Source organism: Podarcis muralis, chromosome 12 (assembly GCF_964188315.1).
Source record: "Podarcis muralis chromosome 12, rPodMur119.hap1.1, whole genome shotgun sequence".
Taxonomy (NCBI): Eukaryota; Metazoa; Chordata; class Lepidosauria; order Squamata; family Lacertidae; genus Podarcis; species Podarcis muralis.
In genome coordinates this window covers 47,250,294-47,267,040 of record NC_135666.1, presented here as the reverse complement: position 1 = coordinate 47,267,040, position 16,747 = coordinate 47,250,294, and the positions used below count along the sequence as shown (strand labels likewise).

General features: G+C 51.2%; 2 protein-coding genes across 7 annotated transcripts in view; one reads left to right on the top strand and one right to left on the bottom strand.

Moving 5' to 3' along the window:
• NEK11 (NIMA related kinase 11) overlaps positions 1–6,565 on the bottom strand; it is an 83,811-nt gene extending 77,246 nt beyond the window's left edge. The window contains exon 1 of one of the 5 annotated variants that reach the window (XM_028750068.2): positions 6,354–6,565. The gene's annotated coding sequence lies outside the window, so the exon portion shown is untranslated. Of the gene's footprint in view, positions 1–6,068; positions 6,149–6,214; positions 6,237–6,288 lie in introns of those variants that run through there. The other 4 variants (XM_028750064.2, XM_028750063.2, XM_028750066.2 and 1 more) reach the window with 4 other exon arrangements.
• A 4-nt stretch (positions 6,566–6,569) lies between these two features.
• ASTE1 (asteroid structure-specific endonuclease 1) lies at positions 6,570–15,538 on the top strand. 2 transcript variants are annotated; one of them, XM_028750060.2, is made up of 5 exons: positions 6,570–6,702; positions 8,615–9,948; positions 12,036–12,246; positions 12,974–13,169; positions 14,917–15,538. In XM_028750060.2, the coding sequence occupies exons 2-5, from the start codon at positions 8,638–8,640 to the stop codon at positions 15,209–15,211; spliced, it is 2,013 nt and encodes a 670-aa protein (XP_028605893.2). In that variant the 5' UTR covers positions 6,570–6,702; positions 8,615–8,637; the 3' UTR covers positions 15,212–15,538. The 2 variants fall into 2 exon arrangements, with proteins under 2 accessions (XP_028605893.2, XP_028605892.2); XM_028750059.2 differs by having other exon boundaries at positions 6,571–6,702; positions 8,618–9,948.
• Positions 15,539–16,747: the final 1,209 nt, after the last annotated feature.

The following is a 16,747-nucleotide window of genomic DNA, read 5'->3' as shown; positions in this document are numbered from 1 at the left end:
CTCTGAGGGCTGATATCCACTAGAAGATCCTAGCCATTTTGGTGGAGCTGTGTTGTTGCTTTTCAACTACTGCAGAAATGATTTGTTAAATTGTGTTGTTTGTTAAACAAGCAAGTTTCATTTTATAGCTTCAGAATATTCACAAGCTTCAATGAGGTATATGAATCTGTAATTTGTAACAATAACATCATATGTGTGAAACTGTTCTGACACCCAGCTGCTGAGATACTGACACATCCTGTGCCAAGGACTTGTACTTGGCAGTGTGATTTCCTAATGAAATACAGCCAAACTTCTAATTACTGAAAGTGATGTTCACAATAGAACAAATAAATGGTGATCTTGGCTTCAAAAAGAAAACACTCAAATGAGACAGAATATGAGCATCTTTCTAATTCCAAGCCCTCTTTCAAGAAAAGAGGATAACAACAATGGTAAAACATAAGTATTTTGCTGAGACTGCCAGCTACGAAATCTCCTGCTTCTACAATTCTTCATTTGCCTCAATAAGCCAAAGAGGCCATAATAAAGTCTACAAAGCACTGGTGAAGTTTTTAACTCCCCCATTTTACACACTTTTCAATGTAAAGACATAAAGTTTTATGTTAACTGTGGCTGCAACCTTATACACAATTTGGAGTAAGTTTCATTAAATTTGGTTGGGGTTACTTCTGAGCAGACATGTATAGCATTTGTAATTCTACCAAACTACGCTACATGATTGTTGTAATGCAGCAGGAGGAGCTCCTTTCTATATAGCCCGGGTCTTCAACTGGTGGGTCGGGACCCTCTGGTCCTGATCCAAGATGGGTCACAACAGGAGCACTGCCACCATGCAAATATATGGTAAAAGATAAAGAAATTGGTCTTCAAATGCATGTTTGGGCTAAAAGTGGTTCCTGGGTCTGAAATAATAATAATAATAATAATAATAATAATAATAATAATAATAATAATAATAATAATACCCCACCCATGTAATTGGGTTGCCCCAGCCACTCTGGGCAGCTTTCAATAAAACATTTTTAAAAAATAAAACATTAAAAGCTTTCCAAAACAGGGCTGCCTGAAGATACCTGCTTTAGAGGATCACACTTACCCTGCTATAAGGTATGTGAAGTGCTTGGATGATTCTATGCAAACACTACATTAGTTTTATAATCACATAGGTACAGGCTGATCTATGTGTGTCTGTGCCATGTAAATTGTCATAAACTGCTACAGTTCTTAGCTAAATCTCTTACTCCTTTAAACTTTTATTGTGTTTTATTCCTCTGGATGTGTATTTTAAGTACACTTAATTAGCATATTGATTGTTAAACTCCCAGATTGATAATTTTTATTGTTTATGTAGAGAAGTATGCAGAAATTGTGGTTTAAATACAGTGGTGCCTCGCAAGACGAAATTAATTCGTTCCGCAAGTCTCTTCGTCTTGCGGTTTTTTCGTCTTGCGATGCACGGTTTCCCATAGGAATGCATTGAAAATCAATTAATGCGTTCCTAGGGAAACCGCCTTCAGACCAGGTCCTGGGACAGACTGTCCCCCGACCTCTTCTGAAGGCTGGGGGGGGGGGACAAGGGCTTTTCTTCCCACCCCCAGCATTTTAAAAGACCCTGGGACAGCGGAGGACTTCTCCGCTGTCCGGGCGATCTTAAAATGCTGGCGGGCGGCATTTTAAAATCGCCCCGGGACAGCGGAGGACTTCTCCGCTGTCCGGGGCGATTTAAAAGCCCCTGGGAAGGCAGGCAGGGGGGAAAAAGACTTTCGCCCCCCGCCCGCCTTCAGAAGGTGTTCCCGCCCCCCCCCGCCCGGCCTCGCAGCAGCGCTACGAAGCCCAGTGGCTGGGGCAGGTGTTCCCGCCCCCCCCCCGCTTCGGAGGAGCGTTCCGAAGCGGGGTGGCTGGGGCAGGTGTTCCCGCCCCCCGCCCGGCTTCGCAGCAGCGCTACGAAGCCCGGCGGCTGGGGCAGGTGTTCCCGCCCCCCCCACCCCGCTTCGGAGCAGCGTTCCGAAGCGGGGTGGCTGGGGCAGGTGTTCCCGGCCCCCGCCCGGCTTCACAGCAGCGCTACGAAGCCCGGCGGCTGGGGCAGGTGTTCCCGCCCCCCCCCCGCTTCGGAGCAGCGTTCCGAAGCGGGGTGGCTGGGGCAGGTGTTCCCGCCCCCCGCCCGGCTTCACAGCAGCGCTACGAAGCCCGGCGGCTGGGGCAGGTGTTCCCGCCCCCCACCCCGCTTCGGAGCAGCGTTCCGAAGCGGGGTGGCTGGGGCAGGTGTTCCCGCCCCCCGCCCCGCTTCGCAGCAGCGTTCCGAAGCGGGGTGGCTGGGGCAGGTGTTCGCACCCCCCACCCCGCTTCGGAGCAGCGCTACGAAGCCCGGCGGCTGGGGCAGGTGTTCCCGCCCCCCCCACCCCGTTTCGGAGCAGCGTTCCGAAGCGGGGTGGCTGGGGCAGGTGTTCCCGCACCCCCCACCCCGCTTCGGAGCAGCGCTACGAAGCCCGGCGGCTGGGGCAGGTGTTCCCGCCCCCCCCACCCCGTTTCGGAGCAGCGTTCCGAAGCGAGGTGGCTGGGGCAGGTGTTCCCGCCCCCCGCCCGGCTTCGCATCAGCGCTATGAAGCCCGGCGGCTGGGGCAGGTGTTCCCGCCCCCCCCACCCCGCTTCGGAGCAGCGTTCCGAAGCGGGGTGGCTGGGGCAGGTGTTCCCGCCCCCCGCCCGGCTTCGGAGCAGCGTTCCGAAGCGGGGTGGCTGGGGCAGGTGTTCCCGCCCCCCGCCCGGCTTCGCAGCAGCGCTACGAAGCCCGGCGGCTGGGGCAGGTGTTCCCGCCCCCCCACCCCGCTTCGGAGCAGCGTTCCGAAGCGGGGTGGCTGGGGCAGGTGTTCCCGCCCCCCGCCCCGCTTCGCAGCAGCGCTACGAAGCCCGGCGGCTGGGGCAGGTGTTCCCGCCCCCCCACCCCGCTTCGGAGCAGCGTTCCGAAGCGGGGTGGCTGGGGCAGGTGTTCCCGCCCCCCGCCCCGCTTCGCAGCAACACTACGAAGCCCGGCGGCTGGGGCAGGTGTTCCCGCCCCCCCACCCCGCTTCGGAGCAGCGTTCCGAAGCGGGGTGGCTGGGGCAGGTGTTCCCGCCCCCCGCCCGGCTTCACAGCAGCGCTACGAAGCCCGGCGGCTGGGGCAGGTGTTCCCGCCCCCCACCCCGCTTCGGAGCAGCGTTCCGAAGCGGGGTGGCTGGGGCAGGTGTTCCCGCACCCCCCACCCCGCTTCGGAGCAGCGTTCCGAAGCGGGGTGGCTGGGGCAGGTGTTTCCGCACCCCCCACCCCGCTTCGGAGCAGCGCTACGAAGCCCGGCAGCTGGGGCAGGTGTTCCCGCCCCCCCACCCCGCTTCGGAGCAGCGTTCCGAAGCGGGGTGGCTGGGGCAGGTGTTTCCGCCCCCTGCCCCGCTTCGCAGCAGCGCTACGAAGCCCGGCGGCTGGGGCAGCTGTTCCCGCCCCCCCACCCCGCTTCGGAGCAGCGTTCCGAAGCGAGGTGGCTGGGGCAGGTGTTCCCGCCCCCCGCCCCGCAGCAGCGCTACGAAGCCCGGCGGCTGGGGCAGGTGTTCCCGCCCCCCCACCCCGCTTCGGAGCAGCGTTCCGAAGCGGGGTGGCTGGGGCAGGTGTTCCCGCCCCCCGCCCCGCTTCGCAGCAGCGCTACGAAGCCCGGCGGCTGGGGCAGGTGTTCCCGCCCCCCCCACCCCGCTTCGGAGCAGCGTTCCGAAGCGGGGTGGCTGGGGCAGGTGTTCCCGCCCCCCGCCCGGCTTCGCAGCAGCGCTACGAAGCCCGGCGGCTGGGGCAGGTGTTCCCGCCCCCCCACCCCGCTTCGGAGCAGCGTTCCGAAGCGGGGTGGCTGGGGCAGGTGTTCCCGCCCCCCGCCCGGCTTCGCAGCAGCGCTACGAAGCCCGGCGGCTGGGGCAGGTGTTCCCGCCCCCCCACCCCGCTTCGGAGCAGCGTTCCGAAGCGGGGTGGCTGGGGCAGGTGTTCCCGCCCCCCGCCCGGCTTCGCAGCAGCGCTACGAAGCCCGGCGGCTGGGGCAGGTGTTCCCGCCCCCCCACCCCGCTTCGGAGCAGCGTTCCGAAGCGGGGTGGCTGGGGCAGGTGTTCCCGCCCTCCGCCCGGCTTCGCAGCAGCGCTACGAAGCCCGGCGGCTGGGGCAGGTGTTCCCGCCCCCCCACCCCGCTTCGGAGCAGCGTTCCGAAGCGGGGTGGCTGGGGCAGGTGTTCCCGCCCCCCCGCCCGGCTTCGCAGCAGCGCTACGAAGCCCGGCGGCTGGGGCAGGTGTTCCCGCCCCCCCACCCCACTTCGGAGCACCGGGAGAAGCGATCTCCCTGCAGCCCCTTGCTTCAAAAGAGGTCCGGGGGCAGACCTCTTTTGAAGCAAGGGGCGGTGGGGAGAAGCGATCTCCCCGCCGCCCCTTGCTTCAAAAGAGAAGACCCGCTGTCCCCGGGGCAAGCTTCGTTTTGCGAAGCAAGCCCATAGGGAAATTCGTCTTGCGAGGCAACTCGAAAACGAAAAAACCTTTTGTTTTGCGAGTTTTTCGTCTCGCGAGGCGTTCGTCTTGCGGGGTACCACTGTATGCTGGCTGTTTGCCGTAGTAAACATTGGTTGATATTGCAGCCATGTCAGCTTCATGTCAGAAGATTCTCACTTGCTCTAGCCATTGGCCTGCATAGGCACCTGGGATAGTTCAGTTGGGAGAGCATGAGACACTTAATCTCAGGATTGGCGGTTTGCTCCCCACGTTGAGCAAGAGTCCTGCATTGTAGGGGGTTGGACTAGATGACCCCTGGGACCCCTTCCAACTCTATGATTCTAATCATTCAAAAGCCACCTAGATACAGATTGTAACATACAATAAGAAGCCATAATAACCAGGCCCACAGTTGTTATCAGCAGGGCTTTTTTTCAGCTGGAACTCAGTTTCGGCCCTTCTCAGTTGGGTGCCATTGCTATTATAAGAGAACAGGGGAGGCGTTCATGTAGGGCTGCCATACGCCCTGATTTTCCAGGACATGTTCTGGAATTCACCCCCGAAAACAGCAGCCTGGATTATTTTCCAGACACTGGGCAAATGTCCTGGAAAACTGGCAACGGGGGTTAAATCATGCAAAACAAACAAACAAAACAAACAAACAAACAAACAAAACCCTCAAAAATTCTTGTAGCTTTTACTAAAGAAACTTTGGTTTGTCTAAAGAAAAAAGAAAAAAGCTCAACCACTTTCAGGGTTCAGCAACTTTTGGGGTGTCCTGGTTCTTTACTTTTTGAAATATGGCAACCTTAGTTCTTGCACTTCTTTTTCTGGGGGAAAAATAGCACTGATCAGCAATATAGTGCTTACAATCTTTAGTCGACTGTAAATATATTTTCCTGTCTATAAGATGCCCCCATGTATAAGACACCCCCTGTTTTGGGGGCAACAACCAATCACCAGTCCACCCTCGGCACTATCTGTGTATAAGACACCCCCTAATTTTCGACATAATTTTTTAGGGGGGAAACCAGTCTTATACATGGGAAAATACGGTGTGTGTGTATAAAAATCAGAAAAGGCCCTGCCTCGAGGTATACAACTTGAAATTAAAGGCAAGACTCATGAGAGAGGAGATTGATCTTATTTACATCCTATGACCTATACCCTTTTAAAATGTTCTAGATCTAGTTACAGGTAGGTAGCCGAGTTGGTATCTGAAGAAGTGTGCATGCACACGAAAGCTCATACCAAGAATAACCTTAGTTGGTCTCTAAGGTGCTACTGGAAGGATTTTTTTCCCCTTTTAAAATGTGTATTTTTTGGGGGGGGGGAGCTTATAGTGTTGTTGTTTTAGTGTACCTTGGTTTTATTCTGTGAACCGCCCTGAGACACCCCCCACACACACCCCACACCTGTAAAGGGCGGTATATAAAAACGATAAATAAAGTAAAATAATAAGGGGGAAAAGGGATAGCGCCGGGCCTGTCGGAACTGAAACGCAAAACACCTGAGGCAACTTTTCGGACGGAGGAGTTACGGCCTAATTCCTAAAAAAACACACACAAAACCCGCCGGAATCACCTGAGGCGGCGAGTGGGGCCTCGGCGGGAACTCAACCGAGGGACAAGCCTCGACTTTTCCCTCACACAATCTTGTAGGGCCGTCGGCGCTGACCGCCAGCGGCTCCTCAGGGAGTCGAGGCGGCGGAGCGCCTCGGCCAGGCCTACCTGAACGGGTCCCCTCCATCTTGAGAGAGGCTCCTTTCTCTCTCCCCCCCCCCCAATATATTAATTATATATACTTTAAATCGAGCGACGTCCGGAATATGAGGCGGACTGAGGGGCTGGGGAAGCGCCGTTCGTTTACCTTGTCCATTCACTCAGCGGAAGAGGCGAGCCCAATATTAATTGCGGGGGTGGTGGTGGGGAAAGGGGAGGACCCCCCCCCTATAAAAGTCGCTGTGGGTGCGCGCCTCCCACTCCACCCCTCCGCACACCTGGTACGGTCGGATTCACAAACCTCCCGCCGCGCGAGTGTTTGGCTCGCGTCGCTAGGAGACGGCGCAGCGCGTGACGAAGGCGCGCTGCTTTCCCTGGGCGGGGAAACGGGGCTGCTTTGCCCCGCCCTCTTTTCCCCCTGGCTCGGACGCTTCCACAGGCCTCATATCTTGGGGGGGGGGGGGAGAGAGTTTGTCGGGAGCGCCCCCGCAACGCAGGTAAGGTCGAGCTGTCCCGCCTCCGTCGCGGGACTGCTGGCACGTTTGCTAAAGCTAAGCAGGGTCCGGTGTGGTTTCAAATTGGATGAGAGACCGCTTCCTGCTTTGCAAGGGGTTGCGCGAGAAAGAACCCTCGGGATCCCTTCCAACTCTGTTTTTATGGAAGTGGGTAAGAAGAGAAGTCGCTGCTGCTACTGCTGCTGGAACTAGGTTCCCCCACCCCACCCACCCGCTTTCAAAGCTGCCCAGCAGACGGAAATTCAACAGATGCAGCTCTCTGCAATTTCAGATAAGCCAGTTTCTGCCTGTCCATGTATTTAAACACACAGGAACATGGACGTAGCCAAGGGGGGAGAAGGAAGGAGTAGCTGCCTCACAAATCAATAAAATTCAATAAAAATACATGGCAAACTGAAGTTCTGCCCCCCCCCCCCAACAAAAATCCTGGCTACGCCCATGCACAGGATGGCTGGGGGTTCGACCCCACCCAGGGACAGCTGTGGGCAGGATGCTGGCATTACAGGGGTTGGACTAGATGATCCTTGGGGTATCGTCCAACTTTTGTTGTTGTTTAGATGTTTAGTTGTGTCCAGCTCTTCGTGACCCCATGGACCAGAGCACACCAGGCACTCCTGTCTTCCACTGCCTCCCACAGTTTGGTCAAACTCATGCTGGTAGCTTCGAGAACACTGTCCCACCATCTCGTCCTCTGTCATCCCCTTCTCCTTGCGCCCTCCATCTTTCCCAACATCAGGGTCTTTTCCAGGGAGTCTTCTCTTCTCATGAGGTGGCCCAAGTATTGGAGCCTCAGCTTCAGGATCTGTCCTTCCAGGGAGCACTCAGGGCTAATTTCCTTAAGAATGGAGAGGTTTGATCTTCTTGCAGTCCATGGGACTCTCAAGAGTCTCCTCTAGCACCATAATTCAAAAGCATCAATTCTTCGGCGATCAGCCTTCTTTATGGTCCAGCTCTCACTTCCATATATCACTACTGGGAAAACCATAGCTTTAACTATACGGACTATATGGGTTAAGAATAGGGCTGGGCAATATATTGATACATCTTCCAAAACCAGTTTGAAGTCCATATGATATCTGTTTCTACATAGCTCCATCCTTATTTCAGACATTGTGATATATCAGTATAGCGCGACGTTTAGCTGGTGGATGTATCACGATGCTGAACACCCGATATCGCCCAACCCTAGTTAAGAATGGGTTCAAAGGTAAAATGGATAGATTTTGAAAGTTCATCAAATTAATCTATTAATCACGAGAGACCAGGGCCCTGTGGGACTTGACATCTTTCCGCAGGGCCTGCAAGACAGAGCTGTTCCATCAGGCCTTTGGTCAGGGCGCAGCCTGACTCCCTCCCTCGGCAATCTTCGCGGAGCTCTGGCCCAATGGTTGCCAGTGGCTTGAATTAATTAATTTTATAATGAATGATTTTAGAATGTTGTTTATGCTGTACTTTTGTACTGTTTTATTGTTGTTAGCCGCCCTGAGCCCGGCTTCGGCTGGGGAGGGTGGGATATAAATTATTATTATTATTATTATTATTATTATTATTATTATTATTATTATTATTATTCTACTTGGAGACATATCTGGGATTCAGCGGGCGGCAGTAACATCCAGGCGGATTTTCCATAAATTGATCAAATGTCTAGGAAAAACCAGACGTATTTGGTATCTGTGACTATAGCAATTTGAATTTCCTTCATTTTTGTTTTTTGTTGGCCAACAAAAAACCGGCTCCAAATCAGATTGCGATGGGTCATTGGTTGCCCATTAATCATCCAGGTGAAAAGGGTGCCAGTTACAATCCCAACAGCAGATTTTTTACTTGTTTCCCCTTGAATCACACTGTTTGGGCATTGCATCTGCAGGGCTAATTTCTTCTTTTGTTTCAGCAGGGGCGTTTCAGCCCGGCAGCATGGGCATCCACGGATTAATGAGCTACGTAGGGGAACATAGAGAGTTCTTTGTTGACCTGCAGTTGAGGGACACCAGTATAGTAATTGATGGAAATAACCTGTACCATCGCCTTTACTTTGATTCCAACCTGGACATGCGGCACGGAGGGGATTACGATTCGTTTGCAGATGTCGCCCGCAAGTTTTTTGAAACGCTGACTCTGTGCAACATCTGGCCGTACGTCGTGCTAGATGGAGGGTGCGATGCGTCTGACAAAAAGCTTGCAACCATCAAGGAAAGAGCTCGGGAGAGGATCCTGTCAGCCTATTGTCTCTCCTGTGGCGGCGGTGGCGGCAGTCTACTGCCTTTGCTCATTAGAGAAGTCTTCAAGCAGATCTTGACCAGCTTGCGAGTGCCTTTCGTCCAGTCTTTTTCGGAAGCGGACAGGGACATTGTGTCATTAGCCAATCACTTGAATTGCCCGGTGTTAACTTTAGATAGCGACTTTTGCATTTTTGACCTGAAAGCCGGCTATTGTCCTCTGAATTACTTTCAGTGGAGAAGCCTGGCCTCCTGCAAAGACTCGCAAGACTGCTACATCCCAGCACGGCGCTTCTCGTTAGAGAGGTTTTGTGGCCATTTCAGCAATATGAACAAAACCCTCCTGCCTCTCTTTGCGGTGATGAATGGCAACGACCATATTAACCTGCCGGCTATAGAAATGTTCTTTAGCAAGGTACGCCTTCCCGTCGGAAGCTCCAGGCAGAAATGTCGAAAGCACGTCCGCATCCAAGGGTTGCTGAACTGGCTGTCTCGCTTTGCTGATCCTGCTGAGGCTATAGAAAATGTACTGAAGTATGTTAACAAGCACGAAAAAGAGGAAACAAGGCAGCTTCTCTGTGCTTTTATGGAGGAATACGAACCGTCCAGTGTCAATCTCAAAGATTTTTTCCAGAATGGAGTTTATGAATCGGAGGAAGCCAAGAAATTGGAGTTGCCTCCGTGGATTCTTACTGCGTTAGCAAAAGGCCTTATAGCACCATTCGTCAGTGATGCCCTGATATTAAAACGAACAATTCTCCACGTTCAGGTAGAGAATATGCAAAGGCCTAGTGCTAATGCCATATCTCTACCAATTCGACAAATCATCTATGGATTACTTCTGGGCGGTTCGCAGCGTTCGGTCAGTACCTCCTCGGGAAAAGCACCCACTCGCGTTTTCCATGAATTTGACAGAATACAAAGAGCACTCAAGAAATCGTTCGTCCAAGCAGCAGCGTTGTCCGGACATTTTTGTAGCGACCAGTACTCTCTGAATACGTTAAGCAAGGTAAATGGCTCAAAATGGCAGGCATAAAGCAAACATATCAGTAGTGTTTGAATACTGCGGTTCTGTAGGGCGGGGGGAGGAAATAATGTGATGTTGAGCACAGAATCCAACTTCTTGAGGCTATCAGCTTTCAATTTTTTATTTAAAAAGAAAGCTTTCCAGCCTTTATAGTTGGGTACATGTGAAAATACATGGGCAATGCTTGCTGAATTGTCAAAAGCGCTGTGTAAGATTCCTAATGGTTAGCAGGAACCTAAGCGGTGTTAGAAACTCGGACAGATAAGCGAAGCACCAAATGGCATCTTACACCTCGGTTCCAGTCAACATCACAGAATGTCTAGGCACCATTTTTTTCAAAAAAAATTATACTTATTATTATAATTTCATTTCTTTACCACTTCATATTTTAATGAAAAGATCTCACCGCAGTTGACAACACATTAAAACATCAAATAAAATGATCCAGAATAAAACAAATTCAAGCTTCAAGGAAAATAATTCAGATCCTTCTCTAAGGGACGTTTAGCTTTCCCCATATTTATTTACCTAGTTACCGTATTTTTTGCTCCATAGGGCACACCGGACCATAGGGCGCACCTAGTTTTTAGAGGGGGAAATCAAGAGGAAAAAAATCTTATTTCCCCCTCAGCCCCAAAGAGCAGCGTACAGGCTGTGTGCAGCCTCTCCCTGCTGGAGGGGTTGCGCGTGGCTATGGCACAAGCCAAGACAGTGAGCGGGATTCATGCCATAGCCGCATGCAACCCCTCCAGCAGGGAGAGGCTGCGCGGGGCTAAAGAAGCCCGCGTGCCATAGCCACGTGCAGCCTCTCCCTGCCGGGAGAGCAAGACTCTCCTGGTTTTAGCGAAAGGAACCTGAAGCCTCCAGAACGTAGCGGGAATTCGCGCTGCGCTCCGAAGGCTTCAGGCGGCTATCCCTGAAGCCTGGAGAGCGAGGGGGGTCGGTGCGCACTGACACCTCTCGCTCTCCAGGCTTCAGCGAAAGCAACGCAAAGCCTCCGGAGCACGGAGGGAGCGCTCCCTCTGCGCTTCAGAGGCTTCGCGTTGCTATCGCTGAAGCCAAGGATCCTGCATTCACTCCATAGGACGCACACACATTTCCCCTTAATTTTTGGAGGGGAAAAAGTGCGTCCTATAGAGTGAAAAGTACGGTAATTTATAGAGCTGTCCCATAGCAGAATTACTCTAGGAAACCAATGTGGTGTAGTGTTTAAGAGTGTTGGACTAGGACCTGGGAGATGAGGGTTCAAATCACCACTCAGTCGTGAAGTTCCCTGGGTGACCTCAGGCCAGTCACACCCTCTTAACCTACCTGATAGGGTCGTTGCAGGGATTAACTGAGGAGGGGTGAACCATGTACTCCTTGGAGAAAAAGGTGGGATTTCAATGCAATAAATAAGCTCTTTAGCCTAGCTCAGTGGTTTTCAGCCAGTGTGCCGTGGCCCCTGGTGGTCAGGGGTGTCGTGGGCAACACTGGCCTCTGCCCCTCTTTCCTTCTCTCCCTTCCTCTTAGGTCCTCTTACATCTCTGCCTCCCAAAGGCTTGCACAGCTGTTTGTTGCAGCAGCCCTGGCTACAAGCTCCCCAGGCGAATGGTGCCTCTGGGTCTGGCCAGGGGGTGCTTCCCAGGCCCCTGTGGGGCAATGTGAGGAGGCATCTCTCTTCAGGGGGCAGCTCAGAGACCAGGGGGCAGCTGCGGCTGCCCAGAGGACTCCCAAGGAGAGGGGAGAGATGAGATGAGTCTGAGGGAACACTCCACAAGGGAGGGTGTTCAAAAAGGGGTGAGGGGCAGCCAGCTCTGCAGGCAAGGGGTGACACAACTGGCCTCCTGAACCCCACAGGGGTGCCGCAGAAAGAATGCAGTTGGTCAAGGGAGCTGTGGGCTCAAAAAGGTTGCAAACCTCTGCCCTAGTAGCTTAAGAAAGCTGAAAGGGCCAGCCAGATGGAGATGTCCATTGCCAGCCTGGTATCCAGAGAACTCCCTGTGGTTCCAATTGGACCCACACCAGTTGCAAAATTATTCACACCCAGTTGATATTTCACGAAGGCTTGGCCATTTCTTTATGCACAGGTTCCCTTAGCAGACCGCCTGATCCTTCTGTTGGAGACATTGGGAGTGACAGCCAGCATCCTGGAGCCAGTTCCTTGCCACCTGTGGCTTCCTCTGGCCGTGACTTGTTACTGGACGCAGTATTCAGAACCCAAAGCGAAGTTACAGCACATGAAAGCCTTACTACTTGGAGTCGTAGTTGGGGAACTTGATAAAGCAATACATAGTCCAGGTAGGTTCAGCTTTAGTCCTCTTTTTCGTCCTGGCATTGCCAATGACTCTTTTCTTAATTTGCACACTGGGGCTTTTACATGAAAGGCCAGAGGATCTGCTTTGCATGCAGGAGAGGCCCAGGTTCAATCCCTGAAATCTCTAGGTTGGGCTGGAGACAATGCTGGAACTAAATGGACCAGTGGTCTAACTCAGTATAACGTGGTTGTTGCTGGCATCCATCTGTCTTGAGAGACCATGGAGTGCACCTCTAGGGGTGAAATCAGACCATTGCTTTAGCAGCACCAATTTGACACCCCCCCCCCCCCCCGGGCGCAAGCCTGGGCAGCTCAGACAACAAGACACCCCACCCCAGCTCTCAGCCTCGCTGATCTGGTCCAAGCACCTCCAGGCGGTATAACGTGGTTCCTTTCCCCTCCACTTCCTCCTCACAACAAGAGGTAGGTTAGACTGCAAGACAGTGTCTGTCCCAAGGTCACCCAGTGGACTTTCTGGCAGAGTGGGGATTTCAATGCTGGTCACTTTGGTCTAGGTCCAGCCCTTCAACATCTATACCCCACTTTCTCTTAACATTTTAATAGGCTTAAGGTGCTATCAAGTAGGCCGTGACTACTATTTGGCAGAGATGGTTACGTTTCAAATATTTCGAATAGCAATGCGTGGATTTGGGCTTAAATGTCTCAAAACATTCTGACTTTTCTCCCCCCCCCCCCCCAATTCGTGTCCAGATCCCAAGTGCCCACCAATTGAGATCGATAAAATTGTGTATGAACAGTTCTTGAAATGGAAAAAAGACACATCTCAGAAAGAAGCAATGGAATTAGACGCTGCCCACATTTTCTGCCAGTGGCAGTGCTGCCTTCAGATGGGATTGTATCTCAACCAACTCCTTTGTAGTCCTCTCCTTGAGCCAGATCTTACACGGTAAGAGTTCCCAAGGCTGCAAGTCCAATTGAATCAGCTGCTCTTTTCCCACTTCTTTTTTTCCAAGCCAGGAATGGTGGTGGTTTTAGTCCAGCAAAATCCAAAAGGCCAGAGGTTAGCCACCCTGACATATAGGAGCAAAAATGCATAAAACAGCCCTATGATTCTACAGTCCTGAGCTACACCAACAAAGCAGCCTCGGAGTGAATGTTAAAATTCCCCAGGACTGAGAGATGGGGCTCCAACACCAGACTGAAGGCCATGTTGGTAAGCTTGGCTAAGGAATCTGTTACCCAAATGCCTAAGAGGTACACTAACAGAATTCCTCATCCAGGCTTCATCAACTTGGTGCCCTGTTTTAGACGGCTGTGTTGGCAGGGACTGATGGGGACTGTAATTCAAAATATCTGGAGGGTACCGAGTTGGGAAAGGCTTCCCTGGCCTCTCCCAAGACCCACACACTAAGGTGGAATCTACACACATATAAAAAACACTGTGAAAACGCTTTTTAAAAAAACGTTTCAAAAAATATATTGAATTTGCCATAGCACACCATCGCCATCTAGTGTCACATTTGTATATTGCACTTTACAACACATTTAAAACGTTTTATTTGCAGCTGTGTAGCTGAGTCCCAAGGGACGCAGGTGGCGCTGTGGGTTAAAGCCTCAGCGCCTAGGACCTGCCGATCGAAAGGTCGGCGGTTCGAATCCCCGCGGCGGGGTGCGCTCCTGTCGCTCGGTCCCAGCGCCTGCCAACCTAGCAGTTCGAAAGCACCCCCGGGTGCAAGTAGATAAATAGGGACCGCTTACTAGCGGGAAGGTAAACAGCGTTCCGTGTGCGGCTCTGGCTCACCAGATGCAGCTTGTCACGCTGGCCACGTGACCTGGAAGTGTCTGCGGACAGCGCTGGCCCCCGGCCTCTTAGGTGAGATGGGCGCACAACCCTAGAGTCTGTCAAGACTGGCCCGTATGGGCAGGGGTACCTTTGCCTTTGCCTTTAGCTGAGTCCCAAGTCTAAGCACTCTCTCAAGGTAGTTTACTGGAGGTGAGCAAGGTGGTTGCAGGTTTGATTCCTATATGGGACAACTGCATGTTCTGCATTGCAGGGGGTTGGACTAGATGATCCCCAGGGTCCCTTCCAACTCCACAATTCTATGTTGATTATGGTCACTCCACCTCACCCTCTCTGTATTTCCACTTTGGGCAGGAAGGAGCCAGGCCAGTTCTAGTTGCCTCATCAAACCAGCTCTTGGTTTGCCAAGATCAAATCCTTTATCATAGACTTTCTCCATCCTTCCTAGTTCAGCAATTTCTGATTTCTCTCTCCAAAAGCCTGCTCTTTATACGATTGGCCTCCTCCATCCAGATTCTCTATTTGTTCTGCGCAGCCAGACTTCCTCCTTGTCCCTACAGCCATCTCACTTTAAGAAAGTTGTCCTGTGGCAGATGCGACTGAATTTTCTCCTCTACTTTCCCCCACCAGCCCCCAAACTCCCTCTATGCTTTTTTCATTTTCGTCCCCTTGATACGAGGCGATTCTTAAGACCTCTAAAAATATTATCAAACTAGGAGAGAAAGGAGGCTGGGTGCTTTTAAGTACCTGCTTCAAATACAAAGTCTTAAAATACATTTTTATGTCGTAAAGGATACCCTTCACATCTGAGTTCTCAAACCATAAAATAACTTGGACCAACAGCACCAAGCTGTGCCTGATGCTAACCACTTTCCCTCCTATCTTTTGACAGGCTTTACAATGGGACCCTGGTGCACAGACTGTATCGTGAGCTTAAATCATCCTCACCAGAGAACTTGCTCAGTGCATCTCCAAAAATGTACCAGCTTTATAGCAACATGATACATATAGTGAAAGATACAGCACCGCCAGACTTCTTCCAGAAAAAGAAGAAACCCAAATCACGCAGGAAAAAGAACAATCAAACCACTGATCAAGGGCTGGATAAAAGAGAAAGCGCCATGTTGGAAACTTTGCCTTCATGCAGTATTAACAACAGATTTGAAGCATTAATGGTGGAGAACTGAAAGCCCAGTTTACTAGAAAGAGGCTGTGTGTCCTTTACATTGAAAACTTCAGAAGTCCTCTCTCAAAATGAATCTTCAAGAAACAATGACAGGAATCCTATGGTGCTATTATGCTTGATTTGCTGGCCAGTTAAGGTTGGTCTTAGTTACAGGAGGAAATGTCTTCTTACCTTTGAGTAGTACTATTGCAGTGAGTAGTCTGAGCGACTAGGGGATTTACAATGTATTCTGTACACATGCAAATCCTCACTCTACCCTTCCCCCTCTATGGCCAATGACAAATCCCTGAAAGCTGACAAATACACATTGCTCACTCAATAGTTTTTACATGCAGTTCCAAGACTCATGTTTTGACTCCCTGTTTCCCCTCTCCCCCCCCCCCCATTATTTTTTTATATACGTTGATGTGGACAATATCTGCAAGAAGGGTTTTGTTTTTTCACAGACTGGTCTTTTCTTGGCACTTCTACCAGTGTGTTACAAATATTTCACAATATACCTGATAAAAGTTTCCTAACACCTGGCAAATGTCCGAGGACAAAATCAGAATAATGCTAGACAAGTTTCAGCAGATATGGCTGCATTTCCAAGGGGATATTTCTTAAGAGAGATTCATTCCCCTTCCCCAATAGATTTTTTTTTAAAAAACAGAGAGAAGCTATGGATAAGAACCCACTCTTCTTGTTTGTTCCCTCGAATACTAGGACAACACTAATTACGTCTCATGAAACATAGTGGATAGCCCCAACATCCTTGTGAGTTCAATTTGAATAGAACGTAATGTCTAAGTTTGCACAGGCAGTCATTAAAACAAACGAAACCATGTTTTAATCCCACCACTCAGAAAGTATGAACTGAAGGACACAACCTGCTGTGTGCACTAAAGTTCATCATTAACAAAAAGCACACAGCATGTCAGTAATGCCTTGGAAGTGACCTGCCAAAATCTTCTTGCAGAAATGTCATCAGTGGGGGTGGTGGAAGGGAATAGTAGCCCTTAATACTTGCAGCAGGCTGGAAACCAAAGTTATCGGGGAGGTCTTAATTTTTGGAGGATGCCTTATATTACAGCGAGAGGCAAAACTGGAAGTAGGTCTTATTTTCGGGGGATGCCTTACTTTCGGGGAACGACGGTATGCAAACACATGTGATGAGGTTTGGTGATTTCCCGCCCCCCCTCCAATCTATCATGCTGTTATTGAATCGGCTCAGGATGGCCCTCAGGGGGTTTGTGATGGGATTGGGAAGCCAAGAAAGCCCTGGTTTGAGCACAAAACACCATAGACCCTGACCATAGTTCACAAGTGATTCAGATCCACTCTTCATACAAAACAGTGAAGATTTGTTGTATACCAATGTTGATGAATTTGAGCTTTTTAAATAAAGTTTTTTTCCATTTGCATCAAATTACACTGAATGCATTACAAAAAAAAAGTACAGTGGTGCCTCGCAAGACAAAATTAATCCGTTCCGCGAGTCTCTTCGTCTTGCGGTTTTTTCGTCTTGCAAAGCACGGCTATTAGCGGCTTAGCGGCT

What these genes read in the sequence shown, in the direction of transcription:
- ASTE1 (XM_028750060.2), top strand. Translation starts at nt 8,638, where the DNA reads ATGGGCATCCACGGATTAATGAGCTACGTAGGGGAACATAGAGAGTTC. An exon ending in CTCTGAATACGTTAAGCAAG is followed by an intron (nt 9,949 to 12,035) that starts GTAAATGGCTCA and finishes CTTTATGCACAG; the next exon opens with GTTCCCTTAGCAGACCGCCT. An exon ending in CTTGAGCCAGATCTTACACG is followed by an intron (nt 13,170 to 14,916) that starts GTAAGAGTTCCC and finishes ATCTTTTGACAG; the next exon opens with GCTTTACAATGGGACCCTGG.